Here is a 22080-nt window from a genome sequence, read left to right on the forward strand (position 1 = left end):
GTTGTAGTGACCTTCTTAATCTTTATGATCTGCATCCAATACCAAATTATAGGGTGAAGCCAGTGACTAAAAGATTAAGGTCAGATGTCATTATTCATGGTAGTGGATGTAAAAAAGAGAGAGAGAGAGAAGAACGAGAAGGCTAAAAATAGCAGATCTGATTATGCTTACAAAGTAGAATGTATGATACTGCTGGTTTAGAATTCTTATAAATAAGATATATTCAAAATAGTACTTCCAGTCATTGCTAAGATAATTTTTCCCTCAAAGGGTATTTCTAACATTCAAAAAACAAACAAACAAATGAACACCCACACATTTAGTATCTCGTCCAGTAGAATATTGTCTACAATGTAGTTGGTTAGGTAGCACTCAAAAAAATGTTATCTGTTTTTTACAACATGCAGCAAAAAATGAGAATTTGCTGATTTTTAAAATGTTTTCTAGCCCTCAAAGATTCTGTAAAGTAAGATTATTAGCACAATACCATGACTTTCTCAATTTCATAAATGATACTATATAAAAAATTCAGGCTTAAATCTATTTGTCATATATATTTGAAAAAGAGTTAAAATTGACTTACTATAGAGAGCAAGTTTACTGAGCTTATATGCTATAGATATATTTCTTCTTGACTCTGGTTTTAGATTGATTATCCAGCGTGTGTGTGTGTGTGTGTGTGTGTGTGTGTGTGTGTGTGTGTGTTCCTATCTTCTCATAAATTGATCTCATAGATCTGCACTATGAGGAAACTGTATAAACACATTTCAAATCTGTGTGTCCGCATCAGTCAGAAGGTTGCCTTAGCTTTATCACAGGATTCTTTCTTTAAAAGAAAAAAAATGTATGCAACAATTTAAATTAAAACATTTTTCTGTTAAATTCTTCAAAAAGATTATCTTGGAAGTACATAATATCCTTTAGTTGGGCGTTTCCATTCGCATTCAGATTTAGCTTTGGTTTTAGGAAAACAACTGCAGTTTGAGGGGAGGCAGCTTATGTGTCGCTTGCCTTGCATACTGCCTGAAAGCATTACTATTCATTAAAATAACCTTCACTTTGTAGTACCTCTCAACTCTAAACAGTCAACTTAGATTCTGGAGAACACACGGCCACAAAAGTAAAGAAATGTCTGTCTTTGCAAAGTAATTTGTCGAGTTGAAGACTATTGTTTTTCATCATGGTGACCCTGACTTGCCTGGCTGGGTGCATATACAGATGAAGATTAATGCAGTTATTGCTTGGCTAAGGTCTGCCTCTTTCAGGGCACATTCTCCCTAATGACATGATTGATAGGCAGTCCCAAATCCAGAGAGGAACTCATTAATCATAGCATTGACTGAATGCAATCATTTGCTTCACCTGCACAGTGATGGACAGGAAAGGATACAATTCAGGGGTTGACACTGAGATCCTCCTTTGTCAGGGGGCCTCAACTTTCTCAATGTCATCCTCTGCAAAACCTGACAAGAAATTTTGCTTGCAACCTATATTGCAGTTTCAAAACAATAGGTGCAAATTTCTCTTAGTGTAACAATGTCTTTTAAAAATTTGCTCTAGCTAATGAGCATTTCTAAGTCAGTAGGGGTCACTTTATTTTCTATTTTCTTGAGCAAGACTTATGCAGTCTTAAATTTCCTGTGTGTGTGTGTGTGGAAGAGACAGGGGTGTTTTGAAGCTGCATGTGGAAGCAATATCAAAGTTAATGTCCAGCAGCTGGCTATCATTTGGAGTCCTCAGGTCAACGGCACTGACTCTTAGCAGAACTAATTTTGTAATCAGGGCAAAATCTCAGCAATGAACTGCAGCATACAGCTGATTACACGATAGTAAATTCCATTTATTCTGGGAAACAGTATAAAACCATGAACATGCCTACAAATAGTTAGATCACAAAGCCAAACACAGTCTAACAGCACTTCCAGTAGGAAAGTTAGTGTGGAGAATATTTGCTGTGGAGGACTGTCCCAAGCTTGCGCTGGCGTAGTTGGAGGTGTCTCAACTTTTGTCATCTCCCGCTAATATACAAATAATTCTCAAACTTAGAAACTTTCAAAAAGAAATACTTCATATCTGTAACCTCCACATTCCTAGCAGCATGACAGTAGACCTTTTGGGGGTGGGGAGTAATAGCCAGAGTTGTAATTTCCTATAAGTGTCTGTTATGAGAAATAACTAGGAGAGGGAGTATGTATTATTTTTTATGGCAACAGGTGTCAAAGGTCAATTTAAAATGCTCAGCGGTGAGCCCAGGGTCTTGAAGCGCCCACCCTTTAGTCAACACTCCAGACTCTGCATTGCGACACGTTAATTAGCCTTTGATGTGCTCAGCACAGGTGTAAAGAGGCATGTCCAAGAGACAGGATACTAAAGCTGCTTCTGGCATCAATGAGTCTTTCTGTCCTCAAAGAGAAAATACAAATTATTTCTTACATGTTCTTAAAAAGAAATGTTTTGTTTTCATCCCACGATTATAACAATTTCAACAATTACAGTTAATGGGAAGCATTTTATAGATAGGAGTTTAAATTCAACAAAGAACTCTTTTCAAAGAAATGATTCAAATTTAAAAAATGCTTTCAGGTGCTTTGTTCCCGGGCAGTGTGTTGGAGCCGCGGTGGTTTGGGAAGACAAACCTATTTGAAGAGCGTCTTTATGGGTGCTTTGAATACAAAGTGTACATTTCTCCCCACACTCACTCTCTTCTTCCCATCGACACAGTCCCTCATCACTGATACATATTCGTCCTTTGTGTTTAGTGCATTCGTGACGGTGGAGGAAAGCTCAGGCTTAGAAGGAGATGCCGCTCTTGAACTGACTGAGCAGAAAACAAACGCGATGGTCCTGGATCTCTGCCACAAACCAGGTGGCAGCGAGTACCTGAGGCAAATTTATCACATCATGCGGCTCAATGAGGTAGGGAAACGGCCTTTTTACCGAGCAATTAGGTGTGTACTGGCCTGAGGCAGCGTCTGCTGGCAGCTAAGGGTTAGTCAAGGAGGTGATAATACTTCTTAAAGTCAATACTAAACTCAATATTGCATTATTAATAGAATCTACTTAGCCCTGGCTGTTCTGCATGTACAGAAAAAGGCTTCCTGAAACAATGTGGGTTTTATTTATATGATTTAAACAATAACACGGCTCATAAACTCAGTTTGGTTCTGAAATATAGAGATGAGAGATGTAGTTTGGGAATTGTGTATTTGTGGCCCATTCAGTCGATGGTGAAATCTGGTATTTGTAAAAATAAAGGATTTTCTGAGGAGAGACATAGCTATTTGCCTGAAAGCATCGTTCTTGAGTTGGTAAAGTTGTAGATTTCCTATGTAATAACAAAACAAAAATCTCAAGTCATCAGGAAGTATTGAGCTTGCGCTTTCTTCCTTTGAGACAGGGCCTCACTATGTAGCCTGGCTGGTCTGGAACTTGCTTTGTAAACCAGATTGGCCAGGAACTTTCAGAGATCTGCTTGCCTGGGTCTTTTGAGTGCTGGGATTGAGGGCTTGAATATCATCACACCCAGTTCTGCTGTGGTCTTTATTTGGGGAACTCAACAATTCTGCCTAACTTTGGTTAACTGAAATTCCTCCCTTGGAAAGTCATGTTCTTCAGTGGCATATCAGTCTGGTCAGTCAGGTTGGCTAAAGCTTCTTGGGAGGACAGTGAGGCAGAATTTTCAGGATGATTGCTCTCGGAGTCTTATTCACGTGGCATCCAAAGCTCTGATAGAAATAAGGACAGAGTGTAAGAGCTGGAGGGACAATTTCTGAGAAATTGTATTCTAGGAATGTCAGAAGCTACACCCATGAAGTCGTACCAACATGACTGCCTAAACCTGAGCTGATCAAGGACACAACAGTAGACATGCCAGTGTAGCCTCCCCCTACACAGAGACCTACAGGCAGTTAAGGAACACCGAGAGCAGGAGACAGGGACTTGAGGGAAGAGCACACCCAGTGAGCATCCACCTCCTTATTCTTTAGAGTCTCTCACTCAGTCTGGAGCTGGGTTGGCTAAAGCCAGCCCCAGCAGCCCTCCAGTCTGCAGCCACCTCCCCTTCTGCAGAGACCCCATTGCCGTGGGAGAAGGTGCATGGGCCCAAGCCTGGCTTTCTGTGAAGGTGCTGGGCTCTGAATTCAGGTCCTCATCCGTGCACAGCGAGTGCTCTTACCCACAGTCCCAAGGAAGTGTTGCAGTTTTGTGGTCACAAGTGTGCCTGTCCGTGATTGTGTGTGCATGAGGAGGTCAAAGGAGAACCCTGTGGAGTCAATCCTCTCTCCTTCCCCTTGCATGGGATTCCAGAGTTCAAACTCAGATCGCCAGGGCTGTGAAGCAAGTGCTTCAACCGAACGAGCCGTCTAGCAGGCCTAAGAACCTGACTGTATGGAGCACGGACTAGCTACCTAGCAGGGAAAACACAGGAGGAAGTGTTTTTCAGAATTGGCAGCAAACTTACTTTTTTGTTAAACAGTGGGAGCAGGGAAGTCTAAATGTAGTTCTGACAATGGGAGTGAGTTAAGAAAAATTGTTAGTAGCCAAAGCAAATTCTTTTCCAATGAGTTTTTATTTCTTTAAAAAACTTACTTAAATTATGATGGAGAAAATTTTTGTTTCTGCTCTATGCCATAGTCATAAAATGATTTTTTTCACAGATTTGTCATTACCTAATCATATTTAATAAGAGTCTTTGTGTCGTAACAGAACCGATCTATTTAATGAGATCTTCTGCAATGACAAAATGTAAAAAATCACTGTTGTTGTCAACTACAGTAGTACTTTATTTAGTTTTTTTTTTTTAGCATTTTAGGATCTGAAATTTGCTTTCCATAATGGACACAGTGTACATCCATGAAGGTGTAAGGATACACACACACACACACACACACACACACACACACACACAGCCCAGTGAAACAAGACTAGATCTTTTGGCTTCTTGTCACAACTCTAATACTCACTCCATGAGCCCCAGGGCTGTCCTCTGGCTGCCCTGAGCCAGACACTGAGTGCGGGGCCGGGCTCTAATATTTCAGCTGCCTTCCATTCCCTGGAGCTCCTGCTAGTGGATGGCGCTGACTGGGTGGTGGCTGAGAGTCCGCCCTTCTAAGGAGCTCCCAGGTGAGGCTGCTGTTGCCTGTGAGCCACACAGGGTGGTAAGGGTTTTGGATGACCCCTGGAGTTCTTTTCAGCTCTAACATTCTGAAATGTGTACTAGCTGCAAACCTGGTAGGGAAAATGTATTGTGGTACATTAAAAAGCCAGGCAAACCTTTATTTTTATTTATTAAATGACTTAAATAGCAAGCATTTGTTAGGTTGATGGTATTCTTTTAGTCATTTTAATTTGTTGCTTTCCAAAAAGAGTCCCATAAAACAGATTAGGGATATTCACCTTACTTATTTATGGGTAGAAAATGAGCTATAATGCAGGAGATTGTCTCTTCTTGTCCAGGACTGCACCAGCACTTGGATGATTAGAATTACATATTTTGAGTTTCTATCGAGTGTGGGGGCTTTTCTTGATAGTTTTCAGTCCACAGCATGGAAATTAAGTGTGCAGTAGTTTGCATTATAAATAGGCCCATACGGAATGAGACTCCTCCCAGTAAAATCAGGATGCTTCCTGCTCTGCTGAGCCAGAGTAGGGAGCAACTGTATTTAATGAACGAAAGAGCGATCTCTTCCTGTGTGTAGTCATGCACTCGAGTTGTGTTTTGGTAGCCAGACATTGTAACACATGTAGTCAATGATGAGGCAATGCCTATCCAAAAGATTGTGACATACCAAGCACTGGTTCATCATGTGAGGATTCATTCCGTGTTTTTCACACTATGCAATACGTTAAGTTTAACTTGTTTTTGATAGGTTTACTGTGACAGTGAAGTGTGTCTCTGAGTGTGTGTTCTTCCCGAGGCCAGCAGCACACTGGCCAGTTTATTAAAGAGAATGTGTGCCTCTCACACCCTGACATGGCACCTCTTTCCCCGAAGGAATATCTGAAAGAACAACTGCTTGCTACGAATGGTTCAGAAGAAGCGCCATTACCCAGCCAACCTCTGAAGGTGACCTTGAGGGACGCAGAGGAGCAGTCTCCTGTGTTTAACCCTTTCCATGTATATAAGGCGTTTAGTGAACACATGCTAGATCAGGTATGTGGGAATTAAGTGTAAAATTAAACTTAAATGTATGGTTTCTGTAAGTCAGAAGTAAGACACAACCCATGATTTACTACTGTATGCATGGTCTTTCCCCACACACTTTTTTTTGTTTGTTTGTTTAGGAAACAAAAATTCACACTGTTATTTACATGACCTGTACAAGTGTTTTAAGTTGTTGAGCTCATTTCCATGTTAAACTGGTTCGTATGTTTGGTCTATAAAATTTAACTTTCATTTGGATCCTTTTGCTGTTAGGCTGTATCTGCATAAGGCCCAAAGGGCCAGGCACCTTTTGTCACTCTCCCCCTCTGGAGAGTCACACACACACACACACACACACACACACACACACACACACACACACACACACACACACACCGTTAGGACACATGATTACATGGCATCTCTCGGCCTCTGTGAATGCATCAGGTAAATTAGGAAGCACTTTAAATGAATTATAGAACATGGAGCCCCTATTATAAATGGCATGAGATAAATTTGCTTTTTTATAACCTTAGACACATCCCCAAATTTAAAATGGATTTTCTAATGACTTTGAAGCAAAAATATTTAAAATAAAGCCAGCACGGTAAAAACAATACATTTTTAATAGTCAGGTTTGCCATTGTCTCAGCTGCACACGTCAGTAATTTCATTAAAAAAGAATATCTTTCCACAAAATATGTGAATTGGATTCTTTTTGTTTTGTTTGATTTTTTTTTTTTCATTTCCCTAGAATCCTCTTGACAGACAACTTGAACTAGCAGGGCAGAAGAGAAGGATTGCTTGACCTAGAGTGCTGATGAAAATAAGAATTAAAACACTGGCCTAATTTGGCATGCAGATAATACTTTAACCATGCCTGTTACAGCCTTCGTCCACATTCATCAATACTATAGTAGAATAAGACCTTCAATGCTGACAACCCGGGGCGAATTCTCCTGCTCTATGACAGGGTTGCAGCGCTAGATTTATCAGCAGTGACAAGGGATAGCTCTGGTTGGATTTCAAAGACCATGCTGGAGTCTTATTATCCAAACCGTTTAGTTTACAGAGCAGATGCTCCTAGAAGATTTTAAACCTAATATGTAAGGTTCAGTTTCTTGGTTGCTTCTTATACTGCACACTAGATTGCTTTAAATTACAAATAATTATTGTAGCTATTAAATCACCCTTACTTCACTTAAATAAATAGCATGTTTACCAAGTTCTGAACTATGAGAATATTTTTCACAGTAATTTTTCTCCTTATTCTTCTGTGAAATTATCTATTAATGAGAGAAAAGAATCATGTATGTTACTTACACTTGGAAATTCTTATAATTTTACCATTAAAACATTTTCTTAACAAAAAATAATAGTAGCAATAGTGTCCAGTTCTAATTGAATTGTGTCTCACAGCGTGAGGCCTAGCCCTTACTAAGTTTCCCTTTTGTATCCACACTGAGGTACTGGAAAACAACCTGGGAAAGTAATGTCATCCATGAGAAGCTAGCCAGTCACTGTGCTCGCTTTTCAGAATCACCTCCCAACAAAACTTGTTGGGCAAATGCCATTAACACTTGGAAAAATAACGAATCTGGAAATTGATTTATATTTTTATAAATAATGACTACATCCTCAAATGGATTTATAAATTAATTGCTGTCTTATTGGAATAAACACCTCCTCTGTGGACATGATTGATGTTATCTGTCGAAGTCCTTGTTCTGAGCCCCCTCCTTCTTAGTTAGAGTATCACAGCTGGAGCTTTAATTTACTGATCATATTAATTCTGATTAATAACTAACAATAGTGTCTTCTCATTTATCAACAGGCGGCCACAGCAACATGGTGCTGGACCTGGTCAAACTTGCTGCCAAATTACCTGCCACTGGATAAGACGGCCTTCGGTGCACTGCTCAAAAACAGGTAATAAGATTGAATCTGGGGCTCAGGGAGTATGTGTAACATGCATGTCAGTTTTAAGAAAAGTGAAAATATTTTATTGGCAGGGTAATCACCTATTTTCTGATTTTTGAGGCACCCATCTTAAATAATATGACTAAAGTTATATGTACACCTTCCAAATTCTGTTTCCTGTAATGAATAGTTGCAAAATTAGTTGATTTTTTTCTTAATTTTAAATATTTTTGACTTTGTATATTGAATGGGTCACTATTGTAAACACAGAAAGTTACTGGCTTGAATGTCATTATCAGGGTATACTTTTGTTTACAGCAATTTCATGAATGCATGCAAAATGCCAGAGCAAATCATCTAGTCCAATCAGGGCAGACATAAGTAAGACTGTCAAGACTGAAGTGTTTTACTTTTCCGCCAGTATCTACTATACCCTCACATGCATGTTGTTTTAAACACACACACACACACACCACATGCACATACACACACTACACACACACACACTCTTTCACTGTTCATATGTCATCTTTAGGCTTATAACTAAGTATGGAAATTAATTTCTGTTTAATCTCTGTGATGTAGCTCCATGTTTTTGCAAAAATATTGAATAACATTTTCCTTAAAAATATAATGACAAGGACATAGTAGAAGTGTTATATTATCCTTGAGAAATCTTATCATATGAAAGAGAATATCTAAAAGAGATTTCCCAAATGGAAGTTCGCAAAGCAAAACAAAACAAAACACCAATGTATGTGTCACCAGTAAAAGTTAAACCTTAGATATGTGGTCACAGTAGCATTCTAATATTTTGCCTGTAGATTAAGATCATTCACCTACTAGGACCAAGTTCAAAAAATGACCAGTTTCCTCTTGAAGGACAGAGCGTTTCCCTCAGCAAGCAGCCTGCACGCTATTCATTTTCAGTGTTTGGTGGAACACTGAACCCTCTGGTCCCATCCCCAAGTTATCTGGAAATGTGAGAGGTGGGTTGATGAAAGGGAGTCCAGGTCCCCTGTTGAACCAAATTATATGGTGTGAGCACAATATTTTTATCTGGCAATACCCTTGAAAAGATAAGCTTTCCCCCTGCTATTCAGAAAGTTTTGAGTTTATGCAGATTAAACATTATAGTTTCCTAATTTTTCTTCAGTTGTAAAATTCCTGCTTCTAATCAACTAAATGATACTCTAGGGACAGCACATCCTTCAAAACTTACTATATTTGCATTGTATAATATCCACATCTAAGGAATTTCTGCTTTAACAGAAATTGCATATTGTATCTGTGTTTAATAAGAATATTGTTTAATAATATATTTTAATTAGGTCACTGGATATTAAAGTCTATTTCTCTGAGATACATGCAGGAGTAAGTAGGAAAGAAAAAATGAAAAAGAAAAATCCTGCAAATTTACTCCAGAATAGCAGGTCAGACAGTTCCCTTGGAAAAGGCTCATGAATCTTTAATGGAGGCAGCTACAATCTAATCTTAATAAGAACCTGAGATTTTAAAGAATGGTGTAAAAAGCATTCTACTGAAAACCACAAGACGCCACAGCAGCAATGAGCCTAATTGATTTACTCTAGAATGATGAGAGACACCTGAGGGGCCTATCAGCTATCACTTCATTTATTTTAGAACTTTCTGTCTGAGTTTGGATTGATATTGAGCTAGTAAGGAAAGGGTTTCTGCTATTTTTCTCTAGAATTCTAAGCCACTCTCTTTTTTGACCTATCTGAAAATGCTGACTTGTAAAATAGAGTTTGGAACTTTTCGATAGTGAGGTTCTCTAAAAAGTACAGACTGCAGAACTGTGAGTCTGTAGAAGGAGGGGTAGGCATGCCATCGGTGTCTCTGTGAGGTGACACTTCCTACTCACAGCACGGTCTTAGTGCTAGGCAGCACTGAAGGAGATGTCCCAGAGCAGCAAGCGCTGAAGGAGACCCCCCAGAGCAGCCCAGCTATTGGTGAAATTATTAAGGCCACTCCACCTAGTTAAAAGATTTATTTAATGGCGTAACATACAAATGAAGGAATAGGTAGGTTGAGGGTTCTGGGAAAGACACAGCAGTAGTCCGGTGATGTTCTCTGGAGAACTCTCCGCTGTCCACCTCTAGCATCCGGGCTCCCAGCAGCAAGAGAGCACAGCACATCCCAATCTCCGGTCTTCAGGCCCTCCTTTGGCCCCGCCTTGTGGGCCTGATAGTTACCAAAACCTCAATGGGGGTTGGAACTTCCAGACCAAAGCTGGAATGGCTACCCACTACATCTCCTCCTTTTTGTCTAAATAAGAAGGTTCTAACTTAATACAAGACTATATACAAAGGAATGGTTATTAAATATTATCCAGGAGTAATGAGGGATAATGACCTAGATAAGATGGAACTACAATCAATGCAAACAATATCAAGCAAAAAACACATACTAAAATCCAGAGAAGTCTAGAGCATAGGTAAATGGTATGTTACAAAGATCATTCCAAAGGGTGTCCTATCCTAAAGAACCTGAATCTAATACTTAATATGTTCTATCTAAGACATATATATATATATATATATATATATATATATATATATATAAAGTTGTAACTATAACTGTTAATCTTCAATCCCATCAAAGACCTGAAAGGAATATAATGGTACCTGAGAAATGGTAGATGGATGCAAGCAACTTTCAGGAATCTTGCAAGAGTAGACAGAGACAGCTGGCAGCCTGGACAGTCACCTAATGTTTCTCAGCATTGTTGGTGCATTCAGATTGGCTACAGGCTTAGAGTATCTGACAGACCATTTTCAGAAGCAGGAATTCTGAAAGACCATCTTACCCTGTCTTGGCAGAATACAGTGGTCGCTTTCTCTGTGTCTGGCTTGTCCAGGAAGGACAGCATTACATTTGTACTGTCAAGAGTCGAGGCAAGGGCAGTTCTTTGCCTAATAGGCTATTTTGTGCCAAGAAGACAAACTTCCAAATGGAAATGTCTAGAAGCCCAACATTCTCTCGGGATCAAATTGGTGCTGCCAGGAGCAATTGTGTCTCACGTCAACAGAATTCTAAGTTATTTAAATGTCATATTCTCTAGGTCTATGAAGTGTTTGAAGATTACCTGTCCATCTGACCTATGTATCTGTAAATCTGGATAACCTAACTAACGTAACTATAGAGATGACAAGCATAGGTGACTATAAATCTGTAACTCTTATCTACTGAAATAAACTAAGGACTAAGGTTTCATGTAAACAAGGTAAACAGCCTATAAGCAAATGTATGGTAAGGAATGATGACTTCAAAATTGTGACAATACACAAGATATTTATAACAGAGGTAGGAATATATAGTGCGATATGCAATATGACAATAATCTTAAATATATATCAATATACCGAATATCCTAAACAGAAGTAGAACATACAAAAAGTATGACAGATATAAATTTACATTTGAATCAATATAAAAATATTTCAAATAAGAGTAGAAATATATGTACATTGTAACAAATATAGTTCTGTATTTGTATCAATATACAAATTATCTTAAACAGGAGTATAAAAATAGTTTACATTTGTATCAACATATAAGAATCCATAACAGTGCAAATTATCTAAGGCTGCTATTTTACTAAATTTGTTTACGAGTATATGCAATAATCTACCATAATATCTTATACCTACATAATTTTACTTTGTTAAGGTTAAAACCTTCCTTTTGGAAAAAAAAAGGGGGGGGGAGTGCTGTGGGATGTTCTGTATGTCCTGTGGGAGCCCGTTCTCAGGTTCCTCGTGGCTTTACCCAGCAGGTCCGCATAGAGGATGATTAGGACCACAAGCCTAAGTGCAGGTGTCTGAGATGGTCTGCACTTGGCTGTGCTGGGGGATGGTCTGTATGTCAAGTTGCTCTGATTGGTCAATAAATAAAACCTGATTGGCCGTGGCTAGGTAGGAAGTATAAGCGGGACTAACAGAGGAGAAATAAAAGAACAGGAAGGCAGAAGGAGTCACTGCCTGGAGCCACCGCCAGGACAAGGAAGATGTAAAGTACCGGTAAGCCACGAGCCACGTGGCAAGGGATAGATTTATGGAAATGGATTAATTTAAGATATAAGAACAGTTAGCAAGAAGCCTGCCACAGCCATACAGTTTGAAAGCAATATAAGTCTCTGTGTTTACTTGGTTGGGTCTGAGTGGCTGTGGGACTGGCGGGTGGCAAAGATTTGTCCTGACTGTGGGCAAGGCAGGAAAACTCTAGCTACACCCAGCTGTGTGTTTTCTGCCCTTTGGCATCGAATCACCAACTGCACAAGTGACTCACCCCCTTTCTGCTCCTTTTCCCAGTGATAACATACTGATTGTGGCTTACATGCATGAATGAGGCTGTGAGTGTTGACTGCAGACCTGATGCTATGAAGCAAACCAAACTCAACATACAAATATTAAAAAAATGTTTAGGAGGACAGCATCCACCTGATTCCCTTATAAAGTGCCTTAGTGACCAGACCAGACTTCTCTTGTCCTTAGAATAGAACAAGCATGAAAAAGTAGGATTCCTGAGTCCTCAAGAGCTTATAGATTCCCATATAGATAAAATGAAATTACATAGCTACTCCCTGGAGTTGACACACCAAGAGTGTTAAAATATTTGTAAGTTGGAATACCTTTGCAGGAATGTGCCCAGTGTTAGTTCTGTCTTGGAAGGAGACTGTGACTATTCACTGTAGCTTAGTTGGCAGAGTACTCCTGCTGTATATGAGGCCCTATGTTTAATCTTGTCTAAAATAAATAAAGAGTTGTGAAATAAATCCTCTAAGCCACCAAATTTGTGGCAATTCCAGGCCTAAATGAACAGATAAGGCTAGACAAGAGAGCTATCCAGGCATAGGGCATGTGGGTTTGGAAGACAATCAGGAAGAAAAACGTCAAGAATCAGGAGGCCAGGACAGCCATTCATGAGAAGGGACCTGGAGCTGAGTACTTGAGAGGCAGTCCGAATGTATTCAAGAGAAGCCTGGGTGCCAGGAACATCTGCATCTAGAGCAGTTCTGGCTTTTATTACATAGGCAGTTTCTGTGCTGATTCCAAAGGCTGAGTAAGGCTTAAAGTGGCCACCCTGATGAGTCCTTGTCAGTGACGTGCCCTGTGCTCCATCTATAGTCTCACATCCAAGTGCCTCTCTCTAGTCCATGACACTCTGTAGACTGCCTTTTTCAGGTTCCTTGAACTCTCCATTTCCCACAGTGAGGTCCCCCAGCAATTCACAAGGACAACACCATCCAATCTGGGACAGATATTCCCTTCTGAAAGTGATTGCTCTTTCCTTACCCCCTGTTTAAAAAGGTCTGTGAGCCATGCGAGTCGCCCTCCATTCTGTTCTCTGTGGCGTTTTCTTAACTAATTATGACGGAAGTCTCGATCGTCATTTCTGTTTTTTCAATCATATGCAGCAAAGTGTGAGTTCTATGAGATTAGTACCTGCTTTGTTTCAACGCCAGCAGCGATGCCTTGAACAACCTGGGCACCGTGGGCTCTCGGCAGTATGAGCCAAAGTAACTATCAATGAGGGCTAGGAAGGTTCAGGAAAAAGTTGGCTCCTAGCAGGTGAGCACAGGGTGGGTTGTCCCTAAATGTGATGCTGTATTAATGGCCATGTAGGAATGCAAAATGTTCTCTGGTAAATATCAAGTTAAAAAACTATAGCAAAATATCTAGCCTCTCCATTTTCAACATTTGGATGGCATTCAGGTTAGTTGTACTATTTCTCTTTAAAATGCCTGGTTTATTTTTATTATTTTTATTATGTGAAATTTGGCTCAGATTAAAAGAACAGGAAGCTGGTCTTTATTTTTAATTAATTGGCCTACTTCGAGCCATAACCCTGTCAGCAACAAAGCCAGTTTATCCACTGTCTGGTTCGTAAGTCTCCTGACATTTGAGGGAGGGGTTTGTGTCGTGAAATGACACAGACCAGGAGGTGAGAACTTCAGATGGCGTCAGCTGCCAGTCGTCTCCAGCCTTTGTAAATTAATTATGAGTGATTTATTTTCTGAGACATTTGAAGAAACTGAAATATCTGAAATCTTATGAGAGAGATCCTGAATATGTATCATTGATATATGTGTTTCAACTTAGAAAGTTTGCCATTATAGAAAATAAAAACTCCTGGAGGTTCAGAAACCCAGCACATAGATCAGTTCTACACTTCACCCTTTAACGCCCTGGAAGAGTGAGTGCTGTGATTGTGCATTGATCTTTTGAAATCATCAAGGTTCTTATCCCCTGCTTCTTACTATTCCATTCCTGCTTTCACTCTCTCTCACTTTAAAATAAATCCAGACCATCGAACGAGATGGTGATTGCATTTCTGGAGAGTGTGTCGAAGGCAAGCTCTGTTTCTTCCTCCATGGCCGAGCTCCAGATTGCCATTTGATATTGTTTGCCTTGCCACAGGAACAAATTTATGTTGCTTCTCTTCTCTTTACCTTATTTACTCAGACTAATGCCCAAGAATGGTGGTGTTGAAAATAACCCTTGAATACAGTAGAATGCTATGCTATTTTAACTACCTAAATATACTGCATATGAGTTTGGCTTCAAGTTGAGCAAACACAATTAAATATGATGGCAGGAACAGCCGAAGGGGTGGTGGTGGCAGATTTCTGGCTATCACTTTGGGGCCTTTCCAGGTGGACAATAACCATGCATCTGAAAGGAAAAGATTAGAAAATGTGTTGAAAAGAGCTGTTGATCAGTGGTGTTGTTTGCCTTTACTAACAAATATTAAGTGACTTTACTCTGTATCAGATGATAGTGTGCACCCTACCAAGACCCTGTATCAGGTGACTGTGTGTCCTACCATGGGTGGACAACAGGTATTATTGTCTCTGGCCTCAAACTGCACACCCAGCATTCCCAAGTAACCATTAGCAGGCTCAGCTGCCATTGATCTAATGTTTATAGTTGTTTACGACAGTAAATTCCTGGTGCAGCAGCAGGCTGCAGGGGTATAGGGAGGTGGGCTTCAGGAAAGATGCTGGTCTTGTGAGTATACACCTCCAGTTATTACACACTTACCCATGCCATGGCGTTCAAAGTTGCTGTCTGTTGCTGTTTGTTTGCGTATGTCCCAGCTCCGTGGAGGACCAATTTCTTCCCACCTCAATCAAAAGTCCTTGGCCTCAGTTACTCCCTCCGTCATTTTATCTTCTGAAACAGAAGGCTACACTCCCATCCAGAATTCCTACAGCAGCATGGTGTCTGCACAGAGCTTGCTTCGTGTATATTTAGGATGATTAAATTTAACACCGAATCTGAGGGAACTGGTGCACAAACCAAACAAACACATCAATACCGTTCTCTAGTGAGAAGCGCATGTCTGTTGTTCTTTGTGGTATACACAACGTTTCCACACAGATCTCTTTTGGCCCTTACCATAACCATGTAACAGCAACTGGTATTCAAATGGAACAATCCTTACTCAGTGTGCAGTGCTTTCGGGAACAGCCCTACTCCTGGTCAGCTGCATAGCCTTGCAACAATCCCGATGAGAGTGAGGACAGTGGAGCGAGTGTGCTGCATGGCTTGAGGTTATTTACACACGTGGTGTGACATTGATCCTCCAGTAACCTTATGAGATAGATCAGTGTCATCCTTTCATTAGTAATAAAACCAAGGCACGGAAGTCTAAAGAATGGTGTTCGGTTTCTGATTCAAGTCCATGTTCTTCACTACTTTGGTCTAATGGTTCTGAAGACTTGTGCTTTAGTCACCACACATTCTCAAGCATCTACTGTGGTCAAGGCATTTGTTTGAATAAAATAACAATTTTCTAGGGAATATACATAAACGCCGATGGGCTGGGCAACGTTTCAGTCTGTGCTGAATCACACATATGGTCGAGTCCTATGAGATGAGACCGTACCCTTAACATCGAAGCCTTCTTGGGTTGTGTGATCTTTGCATGATGACAGAACAGCCTAACGACTCATTTCTCAGAATGTGTCCCTAATCATCAAGCAATACAGCACTGTACTTTGACAGATCTTAGATTTTTGTTTCTGACAAACCTAATAACTAATGTTTCAAGTTACTCAATAAGAATCTAATAACTAAGATTCAAGTTACTCAATAAGAATCTCCCATAGTTTCTTCTAAAAGTCCAATTTGATTTTGTTATTTCTAGTCCTTTCAAGAAAGAGAGCTTTCTCATGTTGAAACTTTGGAAGATAAACTTAGTACGTAGATTGGTCTGGCATTGGGGCTGTGACTGGCCTTTGACTAGTGGATTTGAGAGGACCACCAAAGTTTCAAAGTAACACAGTGACAAGGACACAGAACTACCCAAGGACGTTAAGGAGAGTTGAGGTGGGGGGACATGGTGGATACGAAAAACGGGTTCTTATATATGGCAAGAATAAGTAACTGTGAATTATGTAAGTTAACAAGGATGCAATTTAAACAAGGTCTCCATTACTTGAGTGAGAAAATAGACAACCTAAATAAATATGTTAAGTGCTGCTGACAGAAATGCAGAATTGGCAACATTCTGATGAAAGGAAGGTATAATAATTTTCTCAAAAACAGTCTTGGGAGAATTTTTTGCTTGTCACCGTGAACCAAAATTTACTTTGTAATAAATTTTCATCTACCTAATTATGCATTCACATGCTGGCACTTTGGGTTCTTGCAATGGATCAAAAGCTATTTAAAAACTTGCTTCTATAGAGCACATTCTTTTTTCAATGACTACTTCTTTAAGTATTTCCCCCGTTAAATACTGTTCAGATTCCAAAGCCTCTGTGATGTTTCCTGCAAAAAGTTCTCACATAGGTTGCATCAGGAGTAGGTGCCATAGACCCACTGAGTCAGTCTGACTGAGGGTAAAATTGCTACGGACAGCTTGAAGGCACATTGATCATCACTGAGTATCTCACTTGCTTATAAACAACATAAAATGAGCAAGTACTCTCTTTGAAGATATTTCCCTATGATATAATGGTGGATAGATTTATGTCTATTAAATACAAGTAAATACAGCAAATCTGAGCAACAACTAATACTGTTGCTCCTTCTTTGTATAGAACATGTTGTTGATTTTCCCAATGTGCTGCAGGCTTGCCATGTCTGTACAACACTTAGAGGATCTGTATTGTTTCCTAATACTGTCAATGGCGGTCTCACTGTAATGGACCTGGGGACCTATTTCTAAACCTTTTCTCTTTACTCCATACTGTGCAGTCTTGAGAAAGTCTTTAAAAATCAAGTTTAGTAACCTGAATATTTATCTTAATGTCAAAATTTATTTTGTTACAAAATATAAAAATATATACATATAGCCTGGTGGTGGTGGCGGCGGCGTGCGCTAATCCCAGCACTTGGGAGGCAGAGATAGGCAGATCTCTGTGAGTTCAATGCCATTCGGGTCTACAAAGCAAGTTCCAGGATAGCCAGGGCTACACAGAGAAACCCTGTCTTGAAAAATTTCAAATGGTAAAAGATGATCAGATATGGAATATAAAATACCTCTCCCTAGTTCTTCAGTCACATAAATTCCTCTCCAACTGTAATTGCATGAAATAGTTTTGGATTTATTAATTTAGGTTCATAAGTTGTTTAAGGGATATTCTACATTCTTGTTTTTACAAATTTGTCAACTTAAAATTATAGTATTGGCTCCTTGCATTGAAACACACAGAATTTAATTTATATTATCAACTCATTTCGCTCCTCTCTATGCTTTTGTAAAAACATCAGCTGATTTGTGTTCTTTTCTTAGTCATGTTTATGTGATATGTTATAACCATGGCAGGGTACTCCCGCTCCATCAGTTACAAGATGAAACATAATTTACTGACCAGGACTAAGCATTGTAGCTTGAGTTTTCCTGCCTTGCCCACAGTTGGGACAAATCTTTGTCACCTGCCAGTCCCACAGCCGCTCAAACCCAACCAAGTAAACACAGAGACTTATATTGCTTACAAACTGTATGGCCGTGGCAGGCTTCTTGCTAACTGTTCTTACAGCTTAAATTAATCCATTTCTATAAATCTATGCCTTGCCACGTGGCTGGTGGCTTACCGGTGTCTTCACATGTGGCTGGTCATGGCGGTGGCTGGCAGTGTCTCTCTGCCTCAGCCTTCCACTTCCCAGAATTCTCCTCTCTCCTTGTCCCACCTACTTCCTGCCTGGCCACTGGCCAATCAGTGTTTTATTGACCAATCAGAACAATTTGACATACAGACCATCCCACAGCAAAGCATTCCTTCAGCCGAGAGACAGACGAAGCTGCTGAAGAGAGGACTCGTGCAGAGTGAAGGACTGTGGGAGCTGAGCACTTCCTAAAACCCATACGTGAGAGCTCTGTGTGGATTAAAAAAGTAAACGTTGTCCAGGCTTAGGCCCTGTGCTTCCCTCAACTGGTGTCTCTCAGTTCTTCTCCTGCAAGATCAGCTCATGGCCATCATTAAATCCTTCTCCAGTCCTTACAACTCTTTAAAAAGTTCCTATTTTCCAAAGTCCCAGGGCATCTATGAACGAAGTAACCCGCGTTCATTTTCAGCACACGTCATCCTGACATCACTGGTACTTTTGACACCTGGCGGCCCCTGGTGAGATATCTCAGGTGCCTCCTGCTTGTCACCTGTGCTGTAGGTGCAGCACGTAAGAGGGTGCTTTTCAGGTTCAGGTTCCAGCCCCAGTGGATCGTGCTGGGGTGGCTTCCTTTTGTTTCAGAACTTTCTGAATTAAGGAATATCTCCAACAAACAGGCTTTGCTAATGGATTTATGAAAAACTTTACAAAATTATTTTAAATCACATGTGCTTATTAGAAACTAAACAATGCTAGTGTTGGCCACTTCTGGAACACAGCTTCTCTGTGCTCTCAGGGACACTTCCCAAAAGAGTTCAACTCTGTGATGCTTTTTAATCACTACTAATTTCTTAACTCCAGCTGACCAGCATCAAGTATCCCAGCAAAGCAAAGTAGTTTTGCTTTTGGAGTTATGGTCCCAGTTAATCACAGCTGATTCCTTAGCCCCAGCTAACCAGAACCACAGAATCTTAATTCGGAATAACAAGTGGCCCCATCGCATCCTCTGCACTGCTCTCAGGTCCTTATCTTTGATGCTCCCACAGAACATCCCACAGAGCTCTTAACACTCAGTGGCCCTTCTAGCCCCAAGTTCCAAAGTCCTTCCACAACTCTCCTCAGAACATGATCAGGTTTGTCCCAGAAACACTTCACTATGCTGGCACTAGTTAGTCTTAGTCAGGGTTCCTGTTGCTGCGACAAAACACCATGGCCGAAAAGCAAGTTGGGGAGGAAAATTAATTAGGCTTACACTTCAGCCTCATTGTTCATCACTGCAGGAAGTCAGGAGGGGAACTCAAACAGGGCACGATCCTTGAGACAGGAGCTGAGGCAGAGGCCATGGGCAGAGGGATGCTGCTTACTGGCTTGCTTCCCGCTGGCTTGCTTGGGAGAACCCAGGGCCACCAGCCCAGGGATGGCACCACCCGCCATGGGCTGGGACCTCCCCACTGACCACAAATTGAGACAGTGCCTTATGGCTAGATTTCGTGGAGTCATGTCCTCAGCTGAGGCGCCTTCCTCTCTGATGACTCTAACTGGTGTCAAGCTGACACACATCAGCCAGTACAGACACAGTTAGCATTCCCTACCACACATAAGTTTGTATAAAGGACAGTCTAGAGCCTTAGTATTTTATTATGCAGAGAAAATGTATGCTGGCAGACATAAGAAGAGTATTATTTAACCCACTAAAGTAGACGAGATTTTTTTCTTTCATTTTTCTTTATTAAGAAATTTTCTACTCACTCCACATACTATCCACAGATCCCCCTCCTTCCTCCTCCCACCCACCAGCCCTCTTTCCCAAGCCACCCCGCATCCCCACATCCCCCAAATCGAGGTCTCCCATGGGGAGTCAGCAGAGCCTGGCACACTGAGCCTAGGCAGGTCCAAGCCCCTTCCCACTGCACCAAGGCTGTGCAAGGTGTCACACCACAGACACTGGATTCCCAGAAGCCTGCCCAGATGCACCAGGGACAGATCCTGATCCCCCTGCCTGGGTGCCCCCAAAACAGTATGAGTTAAACAACCATCTTCCATGTCCAGAGGGCCTAGTCCAGTCCCATGGGGGCTCCACAACCACCAGTCCACAGTTCATGGGCCTCCACTAGTGTGGCTGGTCATCTCTGCACATCCTCCCATCATGATTTTGATGTCCCTCGCCTGTGGAATCTCTCCTCTCTCTCATGAATTGGATTCCCAGAGCTCAGTCTGGTGCCTGGCCGTGGATCTCTGTATCTGCCTCCATAAATCACTGGACAAAGGCTCTATGATGACAGCTAAGTTATTTGCTAGGCTGGTCACCAGAGTAGACTGGTCCAGGCACCCTCTGGACCACTGCCAGCAGACTAAGGTGGGGTCAACCTTGTGGATTCCCGAGAGCCTCCCCAGCACTTTGCCTCTTCCTATTCCCATGATGTCCTCATCTATCATGTTATCTTCCTTCCTGCCCTCCCATTCTGTCCCTGTTCCATCTTGACCCTCCCATTACTCTATGTTCTCTTCCCCCACTCCTTGCCCTCTGCCACCCCACACACACACTCCCAGTCCACTCATGTAGATCTCACCCAATTCTCCTTCACAGGGTCATCCATGTGTCCCTCCTAGGGTCTTTCCCTGTTAGCTAGCCTCTCTGGAGTTGTGGGTTGCAGTCTGGCCATTCCTTCCTTCACATTTATTATCCACTTATGAGTGAGTACATACTATGTTTGTCCTTCTGAGTCTGGGTTACCTCACTCGAGATGATATTTTCTAGTTCCATCCATTTGCCTGCAAATATCATGATATCATTATTTTTTAATGCTGAGTAGTACTCCATTGTGTATATGTGCCATATTTTCTTTATCCATTCTTCAGTTGAGGGGCATCTAGATTGTTTCCAGGTTCTTGCTATTATGAATAATGCTGATATGAACATAGTTGAGCATGTGTCCTTGTGGTAAGATTGAGCATTCCTAGGGTATATGCCCAAGAGTGGTATAGGGGTCTTGAGGAAGAATTATTCCCAACTTCTGAGAAACCACCATACTGATTTCCAGAGTGGCTGTACAAGTTTGCATTCCCACCAACAGTGGAGGAGTGTTCCCCTTACTCCACATCCTCTCCAACATAAGCTGTCTTCATTGTTTTTGATCTTAGCCATTTTGACAGGTGTAAGATGGTTTCTCAGAGTTGTTTTGATTTGCATTTCCCTGATGACTAAGGATGTTGAGCAATTCCTTTTGTCAAATGTCTTTCAGCCATTTAAGATTCTTCTGTTGAGAATTCTCTGTTAAGCTCTGTAGCCCATTTTTTAATTGGATTGTTCAGTATTTTGATGTCTAGCTTTTTGAGTTCTTTATATATTTTGGAGATCAGCCCTCTGTCAGATGTGGGGTTGGTGAAGATCTTTTCCCATTCTGTAGATTGTCGTTTGGTCTTATTGACCGTGTCCTTTGCCCTACAAAAGCTTCTCAGTTTCAAGAAATCACATTTATTAATTGAAGTAGACAAGGTTTTAAGACCTCATCCTACTCTTGAGTCTAGCAAGACAGACATTGGGTAAGTAGATGTGTGACTGTTTGTTTACCTGTTTGTCCAACATTCCCTGGGTACAGCAGATAAGGAAATAAGTCAGACATAGCTCTCAAAAAATTCAGATTCTAGTGTAAGTAAATGTCTTTAAAAAACAAAGCAATGAATATAGCTATAACTGAGGTTCAGACAAGTTTCTGTGCACCTACAATAGAAAGTTACAGTAGACAGATAAAGCAAATGATAGAGAGGAAGTCAAGAAATGTAAGAGAAGCTGTGCCGGTCCATGTTAGAACTGAGTCTTAAATGTTGTCTGCAGGATCACATCGGGACCCTGTAATATTTGGGGAGGTTCTGGGACCTTTGGGACGTGGGACTTGGTAGGAAGATGGAGACCACTAGGAGTCAGCCTTGAGTGGG

The 22080-nt window shown here is 40.9% G+C and overlaps 1 protein-coding gene across 7 annotated transcripts in view; it reads left to right on the forward strand.

Annotated features, from left to right (window-relative positions):
- Kiaa0825 (KIAA0825 ortholog) overlaps positions 1-22080 on the forward strand; it is a 441346-nt gene that overhangs the window by 221838 nt on the left and 197428 nt on the right. For 6 of the 7 annotated variants that reach the window (XM_006986534.4, XM_076551989.1, XM_042261769.2 and 3 more), the window contains 3 exons: positions 2760-2916; positions 5993-6151; positions 7977-8071. In XM_006986534.4, the coding sequence (XP_006986596.1) occupies positions 2760-2916; positions 5993-6151; positions 7977-8071 (411 nt within the window). Of the gene's footprint in view, positions 1-2759; positions 2917-5992; positions 6152-7976; positions 8072-17863; positions 17979-22080 lie in introns of those variants that run through there. The other variant, XM_076551990.1, reaches the window with a different exon arrangement.

This window comes from Peromyscus maniculatus, chromosome 15 (assembly GCF_049852395.1).
Source record: "Peromyscus maniculatus bairdii isolate BWxNUB_F1_BW_parent chromosome 15, HU_Pman_BW_mat_3.1, whole genome shotgun sequence".
Taxonomy (NCBI): domain Eukaryota; kingdom Metazoa; phylum Chordata; class Mammalia; order Rodentia; family Cricetidae; genus Peromyscus; species Peromyscus maniculatus.